This window comes from Pelodiscus sinensis, chromosome 6 (genome assembly GCF_049634645.1).
Source record: "Pelodiscus sinensis isolate JC-2024 chromosome 6, ASM4963464v1, whole genome shotgun sequence".
Classification (NCBI taxonomy): domain Eukaryota; kingdom Metazoa; phylum Chordata; order Testudines; family Trionychidae; genus Pelodiscus; species Pelodiscus sinensis.
In genome coordinates this window covers 42,782,833-42,805,087 of record NC_134716.1, presented here as the reverse complement: position 1 = coordinate 42,805,087, position 22,255 = coordinate 42,782,833, and the positions used below count along the sequence as shown (strand labels likewise).

At 45.0% G+C, this 22,255-nt stretch overlaps 1 protein-coding gene across 9 annotated transcripts in view; it reads right to left on the bottom strand.

Annotated features, from left to right (window-relative positions):
• Positions 1–22,255, bottom strand: part of AOPEP (aminopeptidase O (putative)) — a 408,083-nt gene that overhangs the window by 324,803 nt on the left and 61,025 nt on the right. For 8 of the 9 annotated variants that reach the window (XR_001369118.3, XR_012904729.1, XM_075931804.1 and 5 more), the window contains 2 exons: positions 20,520–20,608; positions 18,873–19,828 (listed from right to left, as the gene is read on the bottom strand). Coding sequence is in view for 7 of the 9 variants with exons in the window: in XM_075931804.1 (XP_075787919.1) it covers positions 18,873–19,720 (848 nt within the window). In the remaining 2 variants the exon portion in view is untranslated. The remainder of the gene's footprint in view (positions 1–18,872; positions 19,829–20,519; positions 20,609–22,255) is intronic. The other variant, XM_025177850.2, reaches the window with a different exon arrangement.

Below are 22,255 nucleotides of genomic sequence, written 5' to 3'. Positions count from 1 at the left end.
TTGTAAACACATCACAAGATGAACCCAAAAGACGAGATGGACAAGATTTATCTAGAATTGATTGACTCGCAATGTTCCAATGCTTATTTCTTGAGAGACGCTCACTGAATAGCTTTATATACCAGCATGCTTGACAAACAATAGATAGCCCAGTTACATAAGAGGACTGCTGTTTAGAAACATCCTCTTTGAAAATACCAGCCAGCAGTTCTTTTACAGTTAAGAATCTGAAGAACTGTAACAAGAATCCTAGCAATCTACCTGCATTGCATAATGTTTGCGTTTTTAAAGCTTTTGGTTACAAAGAAGCAGCTCTATTTTTAATACTGCTTCTGAAGTAACTCTCAAACACGTTTTGACTCTTACATGTTTTGTAGAGTACTCTGTACATTTACTGTGCTCTAGAAACAAAAATTGTGTGTGTTTACCTCTGATTAAAGTTGCATGTAAATTAGATTCAGTTCTCAAGCTTGTGGTAAGGCACACAGTTCTGAAAAGTTTCTGAAGCACTTTTCAACTAATTCTTTGGCTCTTAGTACAACAGAGGTACTGCATCTAACTATGTAAGCAGAAAACTGGAAAACATAACTCTTTAGCTATTCCCAGAACTTCCACTGACTTCTTCTGTGATCTCAAGGTACTCACACTAATCGCCTTCTATGTCGGTTTGCTTACCTGTATGTTAGGGGAAAAAATTTATAGATACCAAAAGAGGAAGTGTGTGAATCAATTAATATTTGTAATGCCCTTGAATTAATGATTAAAATAAGAGATTTATGTTGAAAATGACAAGGTTTAAAGCTTGCGCAAAGTCAAAAAGAGTTAGAATACTTTTAAAATATTTTGTCCAATACTTTTACATAAAAATTAGCTGTAAGCAATCTAAAAAAAAATCCAGAAATGAAGTTCAAATAAGCCCAGATGCTTCAAACTTTTTGAACCCCTTGGTTCTACAGAATATGCCGAATAGCTGTGTTTTATTTTAAAAGGTCATTATAGACAGAACTGATTAAAATGTTATTATTTCACTAAGCAAATATATTACTCAAAGTATTATTCAGAGTCCTGTTTGCTCCTTTAGCATGAAAAGAAAGGGGTTTTTTATATTGCTAGAACAGCTCTGAGAAAGTAAGGTGAATTCTGTTCCAGTTAAACATCAATCAAACTGTCAAATAAATTCCAATTGCACTTTCTTTATTAGAGTGAACGATACGACAGAAAGAACCCGTGTTGACTGTTACATTCCAGGTTTAATTTGCAAAACTGGTAGTTATGAAAATCATGTTCTTTCTAAACTGAGTATATTTAATATAGAATCATTCACTTAAACAATAAGCATGGAATCCTAAAAGCATGTTTTGATATGTCCTAAATCTACAAAACACTTGAGCATAACGTTAAGTAGATGAAGAGTCTCACTGATTTCAATGGAGCTAATCATATGCTCAGAATTAGCAAGACTTTGCTGAATTGGGTCCCTTGTCATCTTTCCCACACTTCAAATAATACTTTGTTTTATACATACTTTTATCTTAATAAGTATACTATTACACACTTCTGGGAAAAGCCAAGAACAAAAAAAGGCAAGTCAGCTTCTCTTTTCTGTCCCATAATTTATTGCTCTTGTAGGAAGGCTCAAAAAGGCATCTGTTTTTAACATATAAACCCAATGTCCTGGGGCTGGAGGGAAGCTCCTACTGTGATCATTAATACATTTTCTAGTATCAAAGGCTTAACTAGGGAATCACTAAAATTCCAGGTCTCAGGCCCTGATTTGGAAAAAAAATCCATTATGCCCATATTTCATTTCCTTACAGATCCCCATCTGAATCCAGCCCACCAATCTTAATCTCGCTGCTTACATAGATTTTTATGTATCATTACAGAAACAGAAGAAGTACAGTATTTAAAAAAAATAAAAACATGCTATAATATTTTTATTGAATACTAAATCTTCAAGGCGTTGTACAAAAAATAAACTAGAAAATATTCCATTCCTGACTATCAAATGTCTGCTCCTTCATCGTCATTGAGAATTTTTTTGGAAGATTGAAGCCCTCGACTTTAAGATCATTTGAGAAAGAATTGACATTTTATCTTCCTGTACAGCATCATGCACGTGTGGCATTGTCTATGTAATACAATGCTGTAACATGTCTCCCCCATATATTATTGATTTTATGTTTGAAATGAAAACAGAAAGAAAAAATAAAACATGACAAATTTCTGTCTGGTGGAGAATGCAGTTAACCTCTATATTTATAGATATATCATCTATAAATTTCATTTTACAACATTTGAAAATAAGGATTCTAATTATGGTTTGTGATCTAAAACTTGAGACAGGAATCAGCTTCTGGAATATAGCAGTTAAATAAAAAACCTACAGGAACAGAAAACAAAAGTTACAATAGACCCTAGCTGTTTCCATCAAACTTTCTGATATAATGATCACCATATGTCTTTTATTTTCCATTCTACAGTAGCATAAAAGCATGAACACTTCTGTGCAACTACCATGAGCTGCTTTTAATGTAAGCAGCAAAGCCATGAGCACCAACCCAAGGAATCAAAAGAGGAAAAATGATTTAGAACTAAGAGCACTTAGCTCTGGTCTACAGTAGGGTGTTATTTCAAAATAGTCCCCCTTAGGTTGAATTTATAAGCGGAGCATCCACACTATCAAGCTGGTTATTTCGAAATAACTGTCCATTTATTTCAAAATCTGTACTCCATCTTCTCTCGAGGAATAACGCTAATTTTGAAATAGTTATTTCAAAATAGTGTTAGTGTGGACACCCTGGTGCTGCTATTTCAAAATAATTGGCCTCTGAAGGCCTCTCGCAGCTGCAGCTCTGACTGGTCTGGCCACATCTGGCATCTCCACTGCTCCCGCTCCCCTCCTTCTATGGAGCTTAAATTCTCAGGAGCAGGAGAAGGGCTGCTTACATGTGGCTAGCTTTGAAAACCCTGTGCACAACACCACCATCGGAGGCAGGCAAGACCAACCCCAATGCTACCTCAGACCCTCTCACGATTGCCAGATAACCTGCAGCTCCCATGGCTGCCATTGCCCAGGAATGCAAGAGAGCTCCGGCCTGCACTGGTTCTTTACCCAGTCCCTTCGCATGATATTCTTATTGATAAACAAGGCAAATATAACTTAGATAGGGCCACGATAAAGTGGGTGCATAATTGGCTGGATAACCGTAGTCAGAGAGTTGTTGTTAACGGTGCTAAATCCTGCTGGAAAGGGATAACAAGTGGAGTTCCGTAAGGGTCTGTTTTGGGACCCGTACTGTTCAATATCTTCATCAATGATGTAGATATTGGGATAGAGAGTACGCTTATTAAGTTTGCAGATGATACCAAACTGGGTGGGGTTGCAACTTCTTTGGAGGATAGGGACATAATTCAAAATGACCTTAGCAAGTTAGAGAAATGGTCAGAGGTAAACAGGATGAAGTTTAATAAAGAGAAATGCAAAGTGCTCCACTTAGGAAGGAACAATCAGTTCCATACATACAAGATGGGAAGCGACTGTCTAGGAAGGAGCATGGCGGAAAGGGATCTAGGGGTCATAGTGGACCACAAGTTGAATATGAGTCAACAGTGTGATGCTGTGGCAAAAAAAGCAAATATGATTCTAGGTTGTATCAACAGGTGTGTTGTAAGCAAAACTCATGAAGTCATTCTGCTGCTCTACTCTGCACTAGTTAGGCCTCAGCTGGAGTACTGTGTCCAGTTCTGGGCGCCACATTTCAAGAAAGATGTGGAGAAATTGGAAAGGGTACAGAGAAGAGCGACAAGAATGATTAAAGGTTTAGAGAACATGACCTATGAAGCCAGGCTTCATGAACTGGGCTTGTTTAGTTTGGAAAAAAGAAGATTAAAGGGGGACATGATAGCGGTTTTCAAATATCTAAAAGGGTGTCACAAGGAGGAAGGAGAAAATTTGTTCCTCTTGGTTACTGAGGACAGGACAAGGAGTAATGGGCTTAAAGTGCAGCAGGGGAGGTTTAGATTGGACATTAGGAAAAAATTTCTAACTGTCAGGGTTGTCGAATATTGGAATAAATTGCCAAGGGAGGTGGTGGAATCTCCCTCTCTGGAGATATTTAAGAACAGGTTAGATAGACATCTGTCAGGGATGGTGTAGACGGAGCTTGGTCCTGCCTTGAGGGTGGGGGGCTGGACTCGATGACCTCTCGAGGTCCCTTCCAGTCCTATTATTCTATGATTCTATGATTCCCTGTTTTATGTCCGCCCAATAAAGAGTCCTGTTTTTTGCAACAAAGATATCTTTATTGTTTGCTGGACAGGGGCAGGGGCAGGGGCAGGGGCAGGGGGAAGGGAGGCCAGGAGAACGGAGGGGTGAGGAAGAAAGAGTTACTCGCCTGTGCAGTAACATCTGTTCTTCAAGATGTGTGTCCCCGTGGGTGCTCCACTGAAAATGATGAGCTCATCCCGGCGCCACAGTCCAGAGATTTTTGCCTAGCAGTAGCCTCTGGAGGACAGCGCATGCGCAGAGGCCACCTCGTGCTGTTCGTGCCTTTTCTGCATTACGTTGTCCATCCTGCCAGTTCCTCTTAGCCGGAACATCTGAAAAAAACACAGAGAACAACAGTTTCGAAGCAGGGAGGAGGATGGGTCATGGAGCACCCATGGGGACACACATCTTGAAGAACAGATGTTACTGCACAGGTGAGTAATTCTTTCTTCTTCTTCAAGTAGTGTCCCCGTGGGTGCTTCACTGAAAGTGAGTATGAAGCAGTAAACCAGAGTTCATTTTGTGCTTTGGCTTTATGCTTCTGCTCCGAGAAGAGCACTGCGTGGGCCACTGCTATATCTGTAGTTAGGATGCGCTCAAGGGTGTAGTGTCTGGCGAAGATCGATGTAGAGGACAAGGTAGCAGCACGGCATATGTCGCGAAGTGGTACGACCCTAAGAAAGGCCATAGAGGTAGCCATGCTTCTGGCGGAATGGGCTCTTGGTCTGCAAGGTAAAGCAAAGTTACTCACCTCAGTGAGATAACTGTCATTTTTTGAGATGGTATCCCCATGGGTGCTCCACTGTTGGTGCTGGGCTTGCCCCAGCATCGCAGAACGGAGAACTTTCTGGAAGCAGTATTCGGCCGGACTGCGCATGCGCCATTGTGGCTTACGGTGTTGGCACTCTTTTCTGTGATTGTGCAGTCCAGCCCCTGCCAGTTCCTCAAAGCCGCCTTGAAGTCTGAAAGAGAGAATAGAAAGCGGACTCCGAAGCAGAGAGGAGGGTGGTTAGTGGAGCACACACGGGAACACCATCTCGAAGAACAACAGTTATCTCACCGAGGTGAGTAACTTCACTTTCTTCTTTGAAGATGTCCCCACAGCTGCTCCACTGTTGGTGACTGAGTAGCAATAGTCGCCACAATGAAAGGAGGGATAAGAGGAGTCCCTATTTTTCCACCATGGAGAGCACCGCTGTCACGAGTGCCCCCTCAGATTGCACACCCTGGAGTAAGGTGTAGTGCTTCGCAAAAGTCTGGTGTGAGGACCATGTGGCCGCTCTACATATGTCTCTCAAAGGGACCCCTTTAAGAAAAGCCGTGAACACCACCATGGCCCTGGTAGAATGGGCCCAAGGTGGAACAGGAAGTGGGATATACTTTGCTGCATAAGACTGCTTTATACAATTTGTTATGAGTTTTGAAATACATTGAGCAGATAGTGATTGTCTCTTAGACCAGTCGGTGAGAGACACAATCAGATGATCAGCCTGTCTGAAGGGTTTAGTCCAGTCAATGTAGAAGGCTAGGGCTCTACGAGCGTCGAGTCTATGCAGGGCCACTTCTCTTACAGAAGAATGTAGCTTTGGGTAGAATACTGGCAGGATGACTGGTTCGTTGACATGGAAGGTTGATGCTATCTTGGGGATGAATTTCGGGTGGAGTCTCAGGATCACTCCGTCCTTGTAAAAGACAGTATATGGTGGTGTCGCCATTAGGGCTGAGATCTCTCCCACCCTATGTGCCGATGTTATAGCGAGGAGAAATACTGTTTTCATAGTTAAGAATTGTAGCGGTGTAGAAGCTAGAGGTTCAAATGGTGGGCCCATCAGGGCCTCAAGAACTGTGTCCAAGTTCCAAACAGGCAGGGTCAGATTTCGGGGTGGGCTCATATTTGCGAGGCTCTTGAGAAACCTTTTCGTGATAGGGTGAGCGAAAATAGATGTTCTCTTGAGTGGTAGCTGGAATGCCGATATTGCGGCCAAGTGTACTCTGAGAGATGATAACAATAGTCTTGTATCTTTCAGGTGTAGGAAGTAATCCAAGATGAGAGAGAGAGAGTGACCGCCTCTGGAAGCTGTTGCTTTGTGACACACGAGGAGGCAAACCTATGCTACTTGTACAGGTAAGTCTTTCTTGTTGTCTGTCATCTACTGTTGTCTGTCATCTACAGTCAATTTGTTTGACTGAAGCCAAGCACAAGGATTCAGCTGGATTTAGCCAACTATGAACCACACAGTGATGTTCAAGGTGTGGATCTGGGGATGACGCAGCTGGCCCTGGTTCTGAGTGTGGAGATCCGGAAGAGCTGGAAGGTGAATCAGCATGTGTAGTGACATTCGGTGAAGGAAGGGGAACCAATGTTGACGAGCCCAGGCTGGGGCTATCAATATGATCTTGGCTCGGTCTGACCTCACCTTCTGCAGCACCTTTGGGATGAGTGGTACTGGAGGAAAGGCATATAGGAGAGGTCCTTTCCAATTGAGGAGAAAGGCATTGCCTAAGGATCCCGGCCCAATGCCCGCCCTGGAGGAGTAGGTGGAACATTTTTTGTTGTGGTAATTGGCGAAAAAGTCCACTTCAGGAGTCCCCCAATGTTGGAATATTGTGTGAAGGATCCCGTCATGAATTTCCCACTCGTGCTTGGTGTCGAAATGCCTGCTCAGGAATTTGGCAGTGATGTTTGTGGCCCCAGGTAAGTAAGATGCTGTAGGTGTTACGCTGTGGAGAATGCACCAATTCCAAAGTCAGATAGATTCTGTACACAGGGAGCGAGAATGAGCTCCGCCCTGATGGTTTATGTAGTACATGGCTGTAACATTGTCTGTGAGGATCTTGACTGTGGTGTTCTGTATTATCTCACGGAAGGACTTGCAGGCATTGAATATCGCACGCAGTTCTAAAAGGTTTATATGAAGACGCGTTTCCGAAGGGGACCATTGACCCAGTGCTGAGATTGTGCCCATGTGAGCTCCTCAGCCTAGCAGGGAAGCATCTGTTGTGATGTGGAATTGAGGCCGTTGCTGTTGAAAAGGCACCCCTAAAAGAAGATTGTCGTGAGCTGTCCACCAACTAAGGGACTAGAGGACGGCTTGAGGTAGGGAGACTGACCTGTGAAGGTCGTGCCTGATGTGACTATATACCTGTGTGAGCCAGTAGGGCATGGAAGTGTAGTCTGGCGTAGTGCACCACATAGGTTGTGGTGGCCATATGGCCCATGAGTCTTAGGCAAATAATGACTTGAATCATAGGGCTGCTTCTGATGATCTGTATGAGGCCTTGAATGGCGTGGAATCTCTGTAGAGGCAGATAAACCCTGGCTGTAGTTGAGTCTAGGTGGGCTCCTATGAACTCTAGGTCCTGTGTCGGGAGCAAAATAGTCTTTTGCTCGTTTATGAGGTGTCCTAAGGCCTGGAAGACCGGTTTGGTGACCCGAATCATACTGAGTAATTCAGGAGCAGTGCGGGCCTTGAGGAGACAATTGTCGAGGTATGGAAAGATAATCACACCTTGTGTTCGGAGGTGGGCTGTGACCACCGCCAAAACTTTCGAAAACACCCAGGGAGCCGAAGAGAGGCCGAAGGGGAGAAATTTGTACTGGTAATGGTCTGTGCCCAGAACGAATTGGAGAAACCTTCTGTGGGCTGGGTGGATGGAAACATGAAAGTAAGTGTCCTGAAGGTCGAGGGCCGCAAACCAGTCATCGCGTTCTAGCACGGGAATAATGGCAGCTAGTGTGATCATTCTGAATCTTTGTTTTCGTAGAAATCTGTTCAAACAACGCAGGTCCAGTATTGGTCGCCAGCCTCCCGATTTTTTCTGAGTTAGAAAATAATGGGAGTAGAACCCCCTGTTCCTGAAATTGTAGGGAACCGGCTCTATGGCCCCTAGAGAGAGGAGATGATTGACCTCTTGACATAGGAGGACCTCATGTGAGGGGTCCCTGAAAAGGGACAAGGTAGGAGGAGTGTGGCGGGTGGATTTGAGAGGGATGGTGTATTCTGTCTGAATAATTTCTAAGACCCATCTGTCTGCTGTAATCTTGGCCCATTGTTGGAAGAAGGGTTTCAGGTGATGATCGAAGACATAGATGGGTTGTGTCTTGTAGCTGCACTGGACTGGTTGCGTGCCCTCTACCCATGCATCAAACTTGTTGCTTGGCACTGGGTGCAGTCTGGGTGTGGTTACTACCATTCCGCTGCCTCTGGGGCCTCTGGCGTGGGTGCTGAGAATCAAAGGTCCTCTGTGGCTGCTGTTATTGTTGTTGCCACTGATGATGAGCATAGGGGTAATCATATCTCTGCTGATATGGAGTATAGTGACATTTTCTAAAAGGAGGAGTGTACATTCCTAGTGTACACAAGGTTGTACATGAGTCCTTAGAAGAGTGCAAGACCGTGTCAGTTTTTTCTGCAAATAGGTTGTCCCTATCAAAGAGCAGGTCCTCAACTTTAGTTTGTAGCTCCTTGGGAACTGCGGCCGCTTGGAGATAGGAGGCTCTTTGCATTACTACAGCCGTGGCCGTAGATTGAGCCGCCGTGTCTGCCACGTCCATAGCCATATTAAGGGACGTTCTGCCCGATGTATAACCCTCCTGAATCACAGACTTCAGTATGGGTTTCTTCGAATCCGGTAGATGGTCCATCAGCAGGGTTAGTTGTGAAAAGGTATCGAAAATGTGTTTGGAGAGATGGGCTGTGTAATTCGCAATTCTGAGCAACAGAGTTGCAGAAGTGTAAACCTTTTTGCTGAAAAGGTCCAGCTTCTTCATCTCTCTGTCCACGCCAAGCTGTTTAAAATGAGGGGCCTTAGACCTATGTTGGACCGCATCCACCAACAAGGAGTTGGGTTGAGGATGGGTAAAGAGGAATTCCATCCCCTTCAGTGGAATGAAATATTTCCTGTCGGCCTTCTTATTGGTCGGAAGAGCAGATGCCAGAGTATGCCAGATCTCTTCGGCAACCTCCAAGATGGCTTTGTCCAAAGAAATAGCCATCCTCGCCCTATGCTGTGGTTGCAGGTTTTTGAACAGCCTATGTTGTTTTTCCTTGACCTCTTCTAACAGTATCTCCTACGTTAACTGCAACTCGCTTGAAGAGTTCCTGGAACTGGCGAAGATCGTCTGGCAGGGAGACTTTACCTGGGATGACTGCTTCATCTGGCAGGGAAGACTCAGCTGGAGACACCTCTGATGGCTGGTTTTCAGGAGGTGTATGATTAGATTCAGATATAAGTTGAGGAGGTAGTTTAGCTCTGTCTGGAGGAGTGAGAGGAGCAGGAGTTGTCAAATGCCTGGACGAACCGTAGTCGTAAGCAGACCGAGGAAGAGAATGAGATCTATAGTGGTATGAATACCTGCTGCGAGAATCTCGTGAATAGGGTTCATCTCGGTGGTACAGTTTCTCTAGCGGTGAACATCTCTCAGGATAATACTGTCTAGGGTGGTGCCAATAGTGAAGGCGTGGGGAGCAAGGAGAGCGAGAGTGATTGTAAGAATCTCTAGAGGGCGCAGGAGAAGGAGAACGGTCCTTATAATGGTACCTGCCATGGTCAGGAAATGGAGACAGTAACGGCGATGGTAACCTTTGTGTACAATAGGATACAGGAGGGCTTCTGTGGTAGTCTGGAGAACTCGGTTCCAGCAGGGATGGAGACGGTGCCGGCGAGAAGATGAGGGATCGAGAGTGACTGCGGTGCAGTGGCGTTATGGGGCCTGGGTGCTCGGTGCCAATACCAGACTGGAATGGTGCCGCTGTGATCGGTGCCGCGTGCGATGCCGTTATATTCAGCGCTGGTTTGCCTGGTGCTGTTGTTGATGGTGTGGGCTGCATGGGTGGCATGCTCGGGGCCGTAGACTTTGGTGCCGCCTCCTCACCGCCCACCCAATGCAGTCGGTGCCGAGGCCACTCTTGGCGCCGTATGGGGTTTCGGTGCTGGAGGATTCAGTGCCTGCGGAGCTGGCATAGACTGCGGTCCTGTGGGCGGCTCCGGGAGTCCAGTGACTTTCGTTTTCAGTGCTGTTGTTTTGGGGCGCAAAATGGATACACTGGATGTGCCGGGCTTATCCCCCAGCTGACGCAGCTATGGGAGACAGCTGGCAGAGACCTTGTAAGGGAAGGTCTCATTTTCTTGGTAGAAGCTGCCGTCGGGGACAAAGCTTTCCGCTTTGAAGACTGCTTCTGTGAAGCGGAGGCAGGACTCTGTGGCTGTAGGGCCCTATCAAAAAGGAAAATTTTGAGCCACCTTTCTCTGTCCTCCGTGCCTGGGAGGTTAATTTAGTGCAGTGAGGGCACTTCTGGGTTACATGAGGTTCTCCTAAACATCTGATGCAATAGGAATGGCCATCCAAAGCCGGCATTGCCTCATGGCACTTTTCGTGAGGACAACATTATGATATTTGTTCTTTTTGTCTCTTCTTTCCTCTTTTTTTTGTTTTTGTTTTGAAAAGTAGTTAACTATGTACACTGAGAACGAACAAGAAGGGGGCGGGCAAAAGCTAACGATGGGGAAAAAACCACTAGCAAGTTTTTTGTTTTTTTTAGAGATAATGGGGGTAATGAAGGAGGTAAAAACGAGTAAACATGTAAAGAGATACAACTATAGAACCGTCTCACAACAAGGAGCTCGACTGAAGAGAGCAAAGTCCCTTTCCGCTGCAGCCTGAGGAGGTCAAGAAGAACTGGTGGGGGCTGGACCACGCACTCACAGAAAAGAGTGCGAACACCGCGAGCCACAACAGCGCATGCACGGTCTGGCTGAATACTGCTTCCAGAAAGTTCTCCATTCTGTGGTGCCGGGGCAAGCCCAGCACCAACAGTGGAGCACCCGCCGGAACATCCTCGAAGAAGAACAGTTTGTTACGCAGAGAGTAACAGTGAGTGATGCAGGCTACAATGTGAGACGAGATGTAATGTGAGGACAGCTGTTGGCCCTTGGAATGGTCTGCCACTGACAGCGAGAGACACTGTGATTTTCAAAAAGGGCACGTCCTATCCAGGTAAAAGGTGAGAGCCCATCTGATGTCTAGCATGTGTAGATGTGTATCCTCTGCAGTGGAGTGCGGTTTCGGGCAGAAGGTAAGTAGAGTGATGGGTTCATTGATGTGGAACGGCGAATTAACCTTTGGTAGAAATGCGGGCTGACTGCATAACGTCACTCCCCCTTTGATGAATAATGTATAAGGAGGATCAGCAGACAGAGCTGCCAGCTCGCTCACGCGATGGGTGGAAGTGATGGTGAGCCGAAAAGTCACTTTCATGGTGAGAATTCACAAATCGCAAGTCGCTAGTAGCGACTCAAAGGGCGGTCGAGTGAGGGTGTCCAGGACGAGGCCTAGGTCCCAAGGTTCCGAGAGCAGTTTGCGTGGAGGGTAGAGGTTCGCAATGCCCTTCAGAAACTTTTTGATGAGTGGATAAGCAAAGACTGAAGAACAGTGGACGGAAGGCAGAAATTGCAGCCAAGTGGACCTGGAGTGAAGACACTGCCAGGTTTCCCGACTTTAGGCGAAGAATATAATCCAGAATGCGTTGAATGGATGCCGAAAGAGGATCAATGTTATTTGCCTCACACCAAGACTGAAAGCGACACCACTTATACAGGTAGGATTTCTGTGTGGCTTGATGCCTAGTATGTGTCAGGACCTCCTTGACTGCCTGAGAGCATGCTAACTCCGGGCCTTGGAGCCAGACAGGAGCCAAGCCGTCAGGTGCAATCAATCGATGTGCGGGTGAAGGAGTGACCTGTGTTGTTGTGACAGCAAGTTGTGATACTGTGGTAGTTGCCGTGGTTGAGATGCCGACATGCGCATCAGCTGGGTCAACTATGTCTGATAGGGCCAGAAGGGTGCTACGAGTATAACTGTCGCTCGATCCGTGGCTATCTTCTCTAGGACCTGTGGAATAAGCGGGATCGGAGGGAAAGCGTACAGGAGACCATGCGTTCCCCAATCGATAAGGAAAGCATTCCCCTGAGAGGTGGTCCCTATGCCTCCCCTTGAGCAGTAAAGACAGCATTTCTTGTTGCGTCGAGTAGTGAAAAGGTCTATGGTGGGGTATCCCCAGGTTTCAAAGTAATCCCATGGTGGATAGCTCAATTCCACAGGTGAATGGATTCCTCACAGAGGGATTGGGATCTGGCACCGCCTTGCCGGTTGATATAATAGACCGTGCAGATATTGTCGGAGAGAATTTGCACCGTGGCTCCCCAGATCTCTTGCATGAAATGTTTGCAGGCATTGAACACCGTCCGCAACTCCAGAAGGTTTATATGGAGGAGGGACTCGTGATGCAACCACAATCCCTGAACTTGGTGATGCCGCATATGAGCACCCTACCCAAGGAGGGATGCGTCTGTAGTGATTTGGACGGATGGTCTCTGGGCATGAAATGGTACGCCAGCTAATGTGTTGCTCGGATTGAGCCACCACACCAGGGAATCTCTCACGTGTCCAGGGAGAACCACAAGTTTGTGAGTACTGTGAATGCCTGGCTTGTAAATTGTGAGTACCCAATGCTGAAGGCACCTTAAATGAAGTCGTGCATGGGGGACAATGTAGGTGGCGACCGCCATATGCCCCAGGAGTTTCAGGCACATGAGTATGGTCGTCTTGGGGATGGTGAGCAGGATATTCCCTAGGTCTTGGATAATCTGAAACCTGTCGAGAGGGAGGCACACAAGTAGCAGTGTTGGAGTCCAGTCTCGCTCCAATGAACTCGAGCGACTGGGACAGGGTCAGAGAAGACTTTGGTATGTTGACAATGAGGCCTAGATCTTCGAATATGTCCCTGGCTATATTGACTGCCGTTAGTGCCTCGTGTGCAGTAGGAGCCTTTAAGAGGCAGTCATCCAGGTAAGGAAAAATTGTGATGCCAGCCTGTCGTAGGTAGGCAGCAACAACTGCCAGAGTTTTGGAAAACGTTCTCGGCGCTGCCGAAAGGCCCAACAGTAGCACTGTGTATTGATAAAGATCATCGCCCAGTGTGAAATGGAGGAACCTCCTGTGGGCTGGGTGCACAGTCACGTGGAAATACGTGTCCTGGAGGTCGAGAGATGCGAACCAGTCCCCTTCGTTCAGTGCTGTGGCTGAAGAGTAAACTTTTCTACCCAGCAGGTCTAGCCGCTTTGCTTCCTTATCCTGCTCTGCGCTCCTGCTGTGCGCTGTTTTTGACTTTTGTTATGCTGCATCCATAACAATGGAGTTGGGTTGAGGATTTGTGAACAGGAATTCTGCATCCTTAGCATCAACAAAGTACTTCTTATCGGTGCGCTTGTTTGTTGGGGGCACAGAAGCTGGAATTTGCCATATGTCATTAGATATTTCTAAGATGGCTTCATCAAAGGGAAGGGCCAACTTCGGTTTGCTTGAATGCTGTAAATTCCTCAGAAGTGCGTGTTGGTTTTGTGGCACGTCTGAGGTGCATAAGTTCTGAGAGTGGGCCACTCTTTTAAACAGTTCTTGAAATTGTTTGTAATCGTCCACTGGAGAAGAGTCGCCTGGGAAGACTGCATCATCCGGTGAAGAGGACAACTAATCAGTAGGGGAATCCATCCGCTGCTCCTCGCAGACAGGAGAGTGATTATCATCCCTCTTGTGCTGGGTGGAAGTTGATGGGGCATCACTCGTGGGTGTTGGGGGAGCTTCCCCTGGAGGAAGAATTTCCTGAGTAGGAAGATGCGGCAAATGTGATTGAGGCCGCTCTGGTGATACCGACGGTGAACAAGCTGCACTGTAGGAGCGTGGGCGGTCCCGGTAGTAGTAGGTATAACGACTATTATGGTGATGGTGTGGGGAGCATCGTGGAGAGTAAGGACTTGCATCCCCATAATGAGAATAGCGTGAGCGAGGCGGAGACACCGGAGGCCCCGATCGTATTGTGTAATGTGACGGAGAATGAGAGCGCTATGAACAATGGTACCATGAAGGTGTATGGGATCTCCGCAGAGATCTCCAGTAGCTCCGAGGTGGCGATTTGTAGCGCCTATGATCACGCCTGTCTAGTCTACGATGAGGTGAAGGAGAAGGCTCAGGGGAGAAAAAAGCCCTATTGGGGCTGAGCGATGGTGTACATGGAGAGCCTTCCTCTGTGCCTTGGTTGGTAAGGTGGCTTTTGATGGAGGAGGAAGAGCTGTGGGTGTTGGACTAGCCGGTGCGGATAACACGAAGCCCAAGTCTGACATTCCCCGGTGCATAGATGGTGATCTGAGCACTGGGGATGCAGGCGCCAGGTGCACATGTGATGGTCCGGGCGATGCAGTGACAGGCTCTGGTGCCGAGTAAAATAACTCCTATCACTAGTCTGTCGGCGCAGCTTCAACTCTCGGCGCCGTGTCCACTCTTGGCACCAGTTTGGCTCTTGGCACCGGTTCAGCTCTCAATGGTCTCAGTGCCACCTCAGCCCTCAGCGCCTGCTTGGATCTCTCCGCTGCCCTCGGTGCCGCCCAGCCCTCGGTGCCGGCTCGGCTCTCGGTGCCGTTGACGGTGCTGGCCTGGGTCTCAGAGCTGCTCTTGGTACCGACTGGTGTCGTGGTGTCGTCGCCAGAGCCGACTCAAGGCAGGGCGGCACGTGCGACACCAGCTCCGATACAGAGGAGATCGCAGGGGTAGGGAGTACTACAGGCCTTGGAAGGCTTCCCCGCGGGATGCTTTGGTGGCAGGCCTGAAGTGCCCGGTGCATCTCCCTCACTTACACTCCAAAGCAGAGCGGAGCCCTTTTCCTCATGGGACTTACAGGCTGGAGCGTCCATCTGCTGTTCCTTAGATGGCGGCTGAAGCGCTTTGTTGAAAAGCGGCATTTTAAGCCGCATCTCCCTGTCCCGGGCAGTTAGTTTGGAGCAGTGACCACACTTCTGTGGTATGTGGCCTTCCCTGAGACACCGTATGCATCTGGAATGGCCGTCAGATGCTGGCATGGCGTCTCCACATGATGCACATTTCTTAAAACCCAGAGAGCCAGGCATGTTGGAAGAAAGACGTCCACAGGTTAAGCTATCTGCAGAGTAGCGGGAAACTATATACAATAACAAAAAAAAAATTTAAACTAACTAGAACTGTAACTCTAACTATAACTATAAGGTAGGGTCTAAACTGGGACGAGAAGAAGCTAAATACGAATAACTCTATTTTCTCCTCAGGCAGAGGTAGGAGCTCGTCTCAACTCTGTCTGTAATCATGGACGATTAGGAAGAACTGGTGGTAAGGACCATGCGATGCAGAAAAGGCCCGAATGGCGTGAGGTGGCTTCTGCGCATGCACAGTCCTCCAGGGGCTACTGCTAGGCAAAAATCTCCAGACTGCGGCACCGGGACGAGCCCGATACCTCAGTGGATCACCCACAGGGACACTACTCGAATAAGAATGAAAGGCACACACAGGGAATGCAGGGGCCCCTTTTGTGGAGGCACAGAAGGAAAGTCTCACAACTGGCCTTGCATGAAACTCTCTCTCAAGGCCTCTCTGATGAGCACAGCTCTTTGATGTGCTCTCCATATGGCACTGGTGTCCGGCTGCTCAAATTCCTTGACTAGATGTTCAGACTCAGCCACCACCCCCAGGCCCCGGGAGAAAAATCTCCCCCTTGCTTTAGTAAAGGTTGTGAAGCACACAGCAGGCCTCTTCCATGAAGGTGATGTTGCGCTCACTGAGGTCCAGGCAAGTGAGGAGTCTCCTGAACATCCCCTTTAAACAGCAGAATGCACATTCAACAACTATGTAGCAGCTTCTCAGCCTGGCATTAAACTGTTCCTTGCTAGGATCCAGGCTGCCCTTGTAGGACTTCATGAGGCAGGTGAGCAAAGGGTAGACTGTGTTGCCCAGGATGAAAATGGGCATGTCCACCGCCCCGACTCCTGATAGTGAGGTCGGGGGAAAAAATGCTTGCATGCATCTTTCAGAACAGGTAGGAATTCCAGAAGATGCGGGCATTGTGCGTCTTTCCTGACCATCCGACACTGATGTTGGTGAAGCATCCCTTGTGATCCACAAGGGCCTGCAGCACCATGGAGAAGTATACTTCCTGTTGATAAAGTCTGAGGCATGGTGGTCGGGGGCCAGGATGAGGATATGAATGCTGTCTATGCTTCCCCCCCTCCACCCCCACAGTTGAGAAGCCCATGGCGGCAAAGCCATCCATGATGCAGTCCACATTGATCAGAGCGACAACCCTTCGTAGCAGAATATAGTTGATGGTCTTGGCTACCTGCAGGAGCAAGACCCCAACTGTGCATTTCCATGCATCAAACTGGTTCCCAATGGAGCAGTAGATGTCCAGTGTGGTGAGCCTCCAGAGGGCGATGGCCATGCACTTCTGAATGGCGACTGTGGGTTGCATATGGGTGTCCTGTCACCTAAGGGCAGAGGCGAGCCACTTGTGGAGTTCCAGAAAGGTGGTCTTGTGCATACAGAAATTCTTTAGCCATTGCTGATCATTCCCTACCTGTAGGTCAATGTGATCCCACCAGTACAAGCTTGTCTCCCATCACCAGAAGTGGCATTTTGCAGCGTCCAGGGGATTGAGGGCATGCGCAGCAGCAGGAGCGCCAGGACCTGAGTAAGAATGGTCTGCAGTCCATGCTGGGGTTTGTCCTGCAGGTCCTTGTCCTCATCCTGCTGGAGCAACATGTGAGCAAGTCTCAAAGTACTGTGCAATGACAGCATGAGGCCCGAGAGCCTGGCACTGCTTTATAGCAGCTCTGGCTCCATGCTATGAGAGCTGTGGCGTCCACAAGGACAACCAGACACAAAGTGGCACATACCCACTACATCACTTTTGTGTCCCGCGAAGGGAGAGGTAGTGGAGAAGTGGCTTATGAGACATGGTCGTAGATAGGAGCCCCTGAAAACACACATCACAGCTTGCCTGACCAAACAGCCATAGGAAGTATCCATCTCCTGGTGCCCTCCCCAGACTGCTTCCAGGAGCTCTAAGTCTGTGGCAGGCTCCATTCAATGAGGACACTCTATTTTGGACTAATTCTAACTAATTTTGGTGCTTCCCCATAGTAGGGACACGCTATTTTGATTTTGTTAATTTGTGAATAAAGTCAATTTTACTAATTTTGAAATAGTAGACATGCCCTTAGTAATTTAATAAATAAAAATTTCACAAATATTTAAAACATTAACCTGGAATAACAACAAAAAAAAGTCGTAAAAAGTCTAATGCTAGCTGGTATCCAGAAACTTACAAAAGCTAAAATGAAAGATAAAGTGCCACTGACACATTTGTATGATTATTAGTAACTCACTCTCCTGGTACTTCACTCAGTACAATGGTAAAAAATGCAGGATCTCACTGAATAAAGAAGTCACATTAAATGAACATTCTTTCAGAACCAAAAATATCTACTGTTTAGTAACGAATATGGCAAAGACACACTTTCCTTAAAGGTTGAGAAGAGGTTAATTATTAAAATTGTCCAGCTGTTTTAAGCACAATTAGGATGTGTCTACACAGCATCTTATTTCGAATCTATTTTGAAATAGCTTATTTTGAAATTTGGCGCGCCTACACTCAAATATTGAAATAAGGTGCTATTTTGAGACATCCCTTAACCCTCATAGAACAAGGGTTACTGGGTTGCTGAAATAACGTGCCCATTATTTAAAAAAATAGTTTGAAATAATGGGCGGCTTGTGCAGACATGGCGTACTTCCAGTACCCCGAAATAGCTGTGCAGTGTAGACATACCCTTAGAGTGCCAAATTCTGACTTCATTGAAGTGATTCAATTTCCCTTAGAGTGACTGAGATAGAATGACAACTCAGTCTCTGTTTTGTGGAGTGACATTGGTTTACTGGTTCCCGCTGACCCTCAAACTTGATGTTACAGCACAAGTACCATCAAGTACCAAGTTGCTATTTCTCAACTATCTCCATTAAAGAATTCAATACACTATCAAAATCTAATTTTAAATATCATTCAATGAAGATTACAGTTCATGTGATTGTAAACCTAACTTTAAGTGCTCTGTACATCATCATATACATTTACAATGCAATATAATAATAATCTCCACTCAGATCAGCAATGTATTTTACATTACACATAAAGGAGATTTGAAAAGCTGGTTAAGAGAGACTAAGCTAGAAAATATTCTAACTATAAACTTAGCACAACTTTAATAAATGACAAAAAGCTAGCTTGTGAGAAATTCTTTTCATTATTACAAATACAAATGGTTATTTTATAGGTTCAGTTCCTTTTGCAAGGAAGGGGGAAAATGCAGAATATTAAAGTGAAAATATTTGTCATTTATACATTCTCTTCCCCCACTACTACTTTAACCCTTCTGCCCTCTCACAATTTATATACCTTTACCTGACATGCAACATTATCTACTACTTCCAATCCTGAATATGCAAACTAAATAAAAGCAATTATTTGATCCAAGCTTTAGAAATGTAATCCTGTTAGGATTTTGTCTGCCCTTGAGTTTACCTGCTTTACTGTGATCTGGTAGAATGCAGACTAAGGATAAAAAGAAAGCAGTGAAAATGAATGTTTATTTTCTTTGCAGAGTTACTCCCTTTTAATGCATCACTCTGAATTCTTCTTCTTTATATAAAATTAACACGTGTACAGCTGTGGAGCGAACAGTTACATACCTGCTACTCTGGTCTGTGGTCCATGTAACTGATCTTCCTTGTGGTTTTGTTTTGTACCATATCCTTATTGCATGAGGAAATTCTCTTGGAGCTTTAATCTCTGCTTTCCTTATCTCCAAGCTCCAAGTGCCAGTGGAAAACAGAAGCTCTCCACAACCAGGTGCCTGGCTGCAGCGGGTATAATAGTATAGCTGTTCTCTCCAACGATCTGCAGGTAATGTCACAAGTTCATGTACAATCTGATTCCTAAGATTTCTCAGCTCTTCAGAAGCATCAGTTAGCTTAGCAGACCTTGTGAATTTTTCAATACCTGGCACAGCAGCAACATCTACCTCCTCGACCTTTAACACAGATAAATCACAGCAGTCCAATACCAGTAAAAAATCTTCACTCCCATGATTCTCTATGTCACAGCAGTTCTTTGAACTAGAAATCCCAGAAGCCTGTTCCCCGTTGCTATGGTTACCATTTTTATCAGAAGTATCTTTTTCACCTTTAGCACAGACAGCAAAATCATTATATCCTGTTTTAGATGAGCGGGCACTTACATTTGTCACAGGAATGTGACAGGGTTCAGAAGCCCTAATTTTGCATGTTTCATCTGACTGTGAAAGGCAGGTTCCTTCCAAAGCACTGTCTCCTTTTTTGGATTTGCTCCCAGGCTCAAAAAAGAGAACTATGGTGCCTTCAATAACTTGGCTTTTAAAATCCACATCTAAGTCCAATACATAATGTTTTACGAGCATGTGGCATGTGTTGGCCATTAGGGGCAGGTCATCTTTAGCGGGATCTAACATTGTCTCCATACTCCAATTTGCTAGGCAACCGCTTTGCAAATTCCCTGTCATTTCTTACACAACATGTTTCCAGGAGTTTCAGCCTCCAAGTGGCATAAATAACTGGTGGTTAATATAAGTTAGTGTAGTGAATTGCAGTTCCACCACTTCTCTCTTACTCTGCAGAGGGGAAAACAAAGAACATTTTAAACAAGTGTTCTGAAATGTACATATCTAGAAGATAACTACAGCAGAGTTATTTTTATTATTAGAAGTTCTATGGTCAAATATTGAATTCATTTGTTTATACAGAGATAATGAGCATACTGCTCAAGAAAAGATTTCAGGATTTGGCAGATAGAACAGCAGGCAAACTAATCTATATGACAATCATAAAAGATAGCCAAGTGAACAGATTACTCAAAATATTAATTTGTTAACTGAAGGAAATGATCTTTAATGATAAAGCCTCATTAATGACACTTTCTTTTCACTGGCAACCCTTTGAAAAAGGTAAATTGTTATGCAAGATCAAACTGACTTTATTACAGAATATCTTGTTTTTAAAGATGCTGAACATTTAATTCCTAATTTCTTGGCAATTATTTTTCTACAGTGATTCTCAGTAACAAGTATGAATGAAGGCTAAATGGCTTAGTATGTTTTATACTTTGAGAGTAATAATTTAATATATACAATGTAACTCCAGGGATTAATGTACTTTTTACATTACAACTGCTCTCATATCAGCACTTCTAGTAAATTACAAGAAAATGAGCCAATTTACTAGGAGGGCATTCTAAGTATTCCTTTGAGATTGCTCATCAAGATTTTTCAAATTTATAGTTAGATATTCAAGGTATATCATTACATCTTAATAGCTGGAAGCCCATTAACATGCTGGATAATAGCCTTCTTATGGAAAACAAAAGGTCTTCTCACTGGAAAATATGCAAATACCTATGAAAGAGAGAAAAATTAAAATGCATCAACATCTGTAGCAATAAAAGACAGAAGTTCTTCATAAAAAGTTTTGAACCAATATATACTTTGTTTTTACAATACAGTGATTGAGTCAACATTAAAATTGTACAAAATCATTTACCTCACTGATGTTTTCTTTGTTCTGACAGTTTTCTAGAGTGTTCTATTTCTGTCCATTTATTGAATATATAGTAAGAAATCTTAGAGACAAGAAATTGAACACCTTAGCTCAAATTCTTGGCACAGCTACTCTATGGTAGACTGGTCAGTATAAGCTTTGAATTTCCATGTGATTGACTTTGTTTTCATATAAAAGATTACTACTTTACATTTCTATTACTCGGACTTTTAAAAACTTTAATTTAGACATACTGTAAAATATTTTGGGGATTAGAAATCAGAGAGAGGGGAATCATTAGGATATCTAGCCCATTCTTGGCCAATGTAGAAAATCTCTCTCTGACATTTGTCTAGTTTATTTTAAATATCTGAAATGTTGAGGCATCTCTTGGGATATTGTTTCATAGCCTTATATGCACCTCACTAGTCCAGAACATTGCTTTGGGCTGTATTATCTTTTCCATGACCATCTCCCATGAGAGAGCACCATTTAAAAGGTTTTTTTGGGGGACAGATAAGCCAGTGGAAACCCTGTTTGCTTGTCTCTATCGAACCTATTTTACCATCTTTAGCACAGACTTTTTACTATACCAGGAAACCCAGAGTTAACATACCAGGCCCTTTCCTTGAGAATTCAAGTGATTATAAAGAGCTGGGAAAATGGAATGACAGCTCATTCCCCACTAAGTGTAACTCCATATAACCCCATGCTCAGAGAATGTTTAAGACACTCAAAATTCATCACTGAGTTTCATTTCCACAAATTCCCTCATAGGAGATGTTTTTTCTAATTTTTCTTTAATTTAATCTTATTACTACTAGTTACAGCAGCTTGTATCCACCTTTATAATCACATGCAAAGTTATCACAGTCCATGCCATCCTACTTAACACTTGGGCAAGCTATATGTACATTTCTAAAGAATTCAAACCTGCCTGAAATCCACTAGCACAAACTCCTGAGCCCATGGAGATTCACAATGAAATAAATGCAGATCTGAGTCCATACTTCGCTAATTTGGCTTCAATATTTTACCCAGATCCTAATTAGATATACTTACCTAGAAACATATATGGCCTTGTGATGAGGCATCTGCCCCACAGTGGCCAGTTAGGAGCTAATAGAGTCCTAGTGAGATAGTCAATTAGAAAGAGATTGTGAAGAGCAGCCAATCAGGGCCAGGCTGGCCCATATAAGAAGAGCTGCAGGGCAGAGCAGGTTCAGTTGCTCCCTGAAGCTCAAGAAGGGAGAACTGGCTGCCTTGCAGAAAGAGGAGAAAAAAAATTAGCGGGTTGGACAGAGAAGTGCTAGGCAGAATCAGAGGGGAGTGAGAGTAAGCTCTTGGTTGACTGCTAAGATTCACATGCTGAAGTCCTGAAGTAGGGGCAGAGAAGATGCTAGGGGTCTGGGGAACTGGCCCAGGGAAGCAATCTGATGGGTTGGATAGGACGCAGCAGTTGTCTGCCATCTATAGAATTGCTGGACCAGGACCTGGAGTAGTCT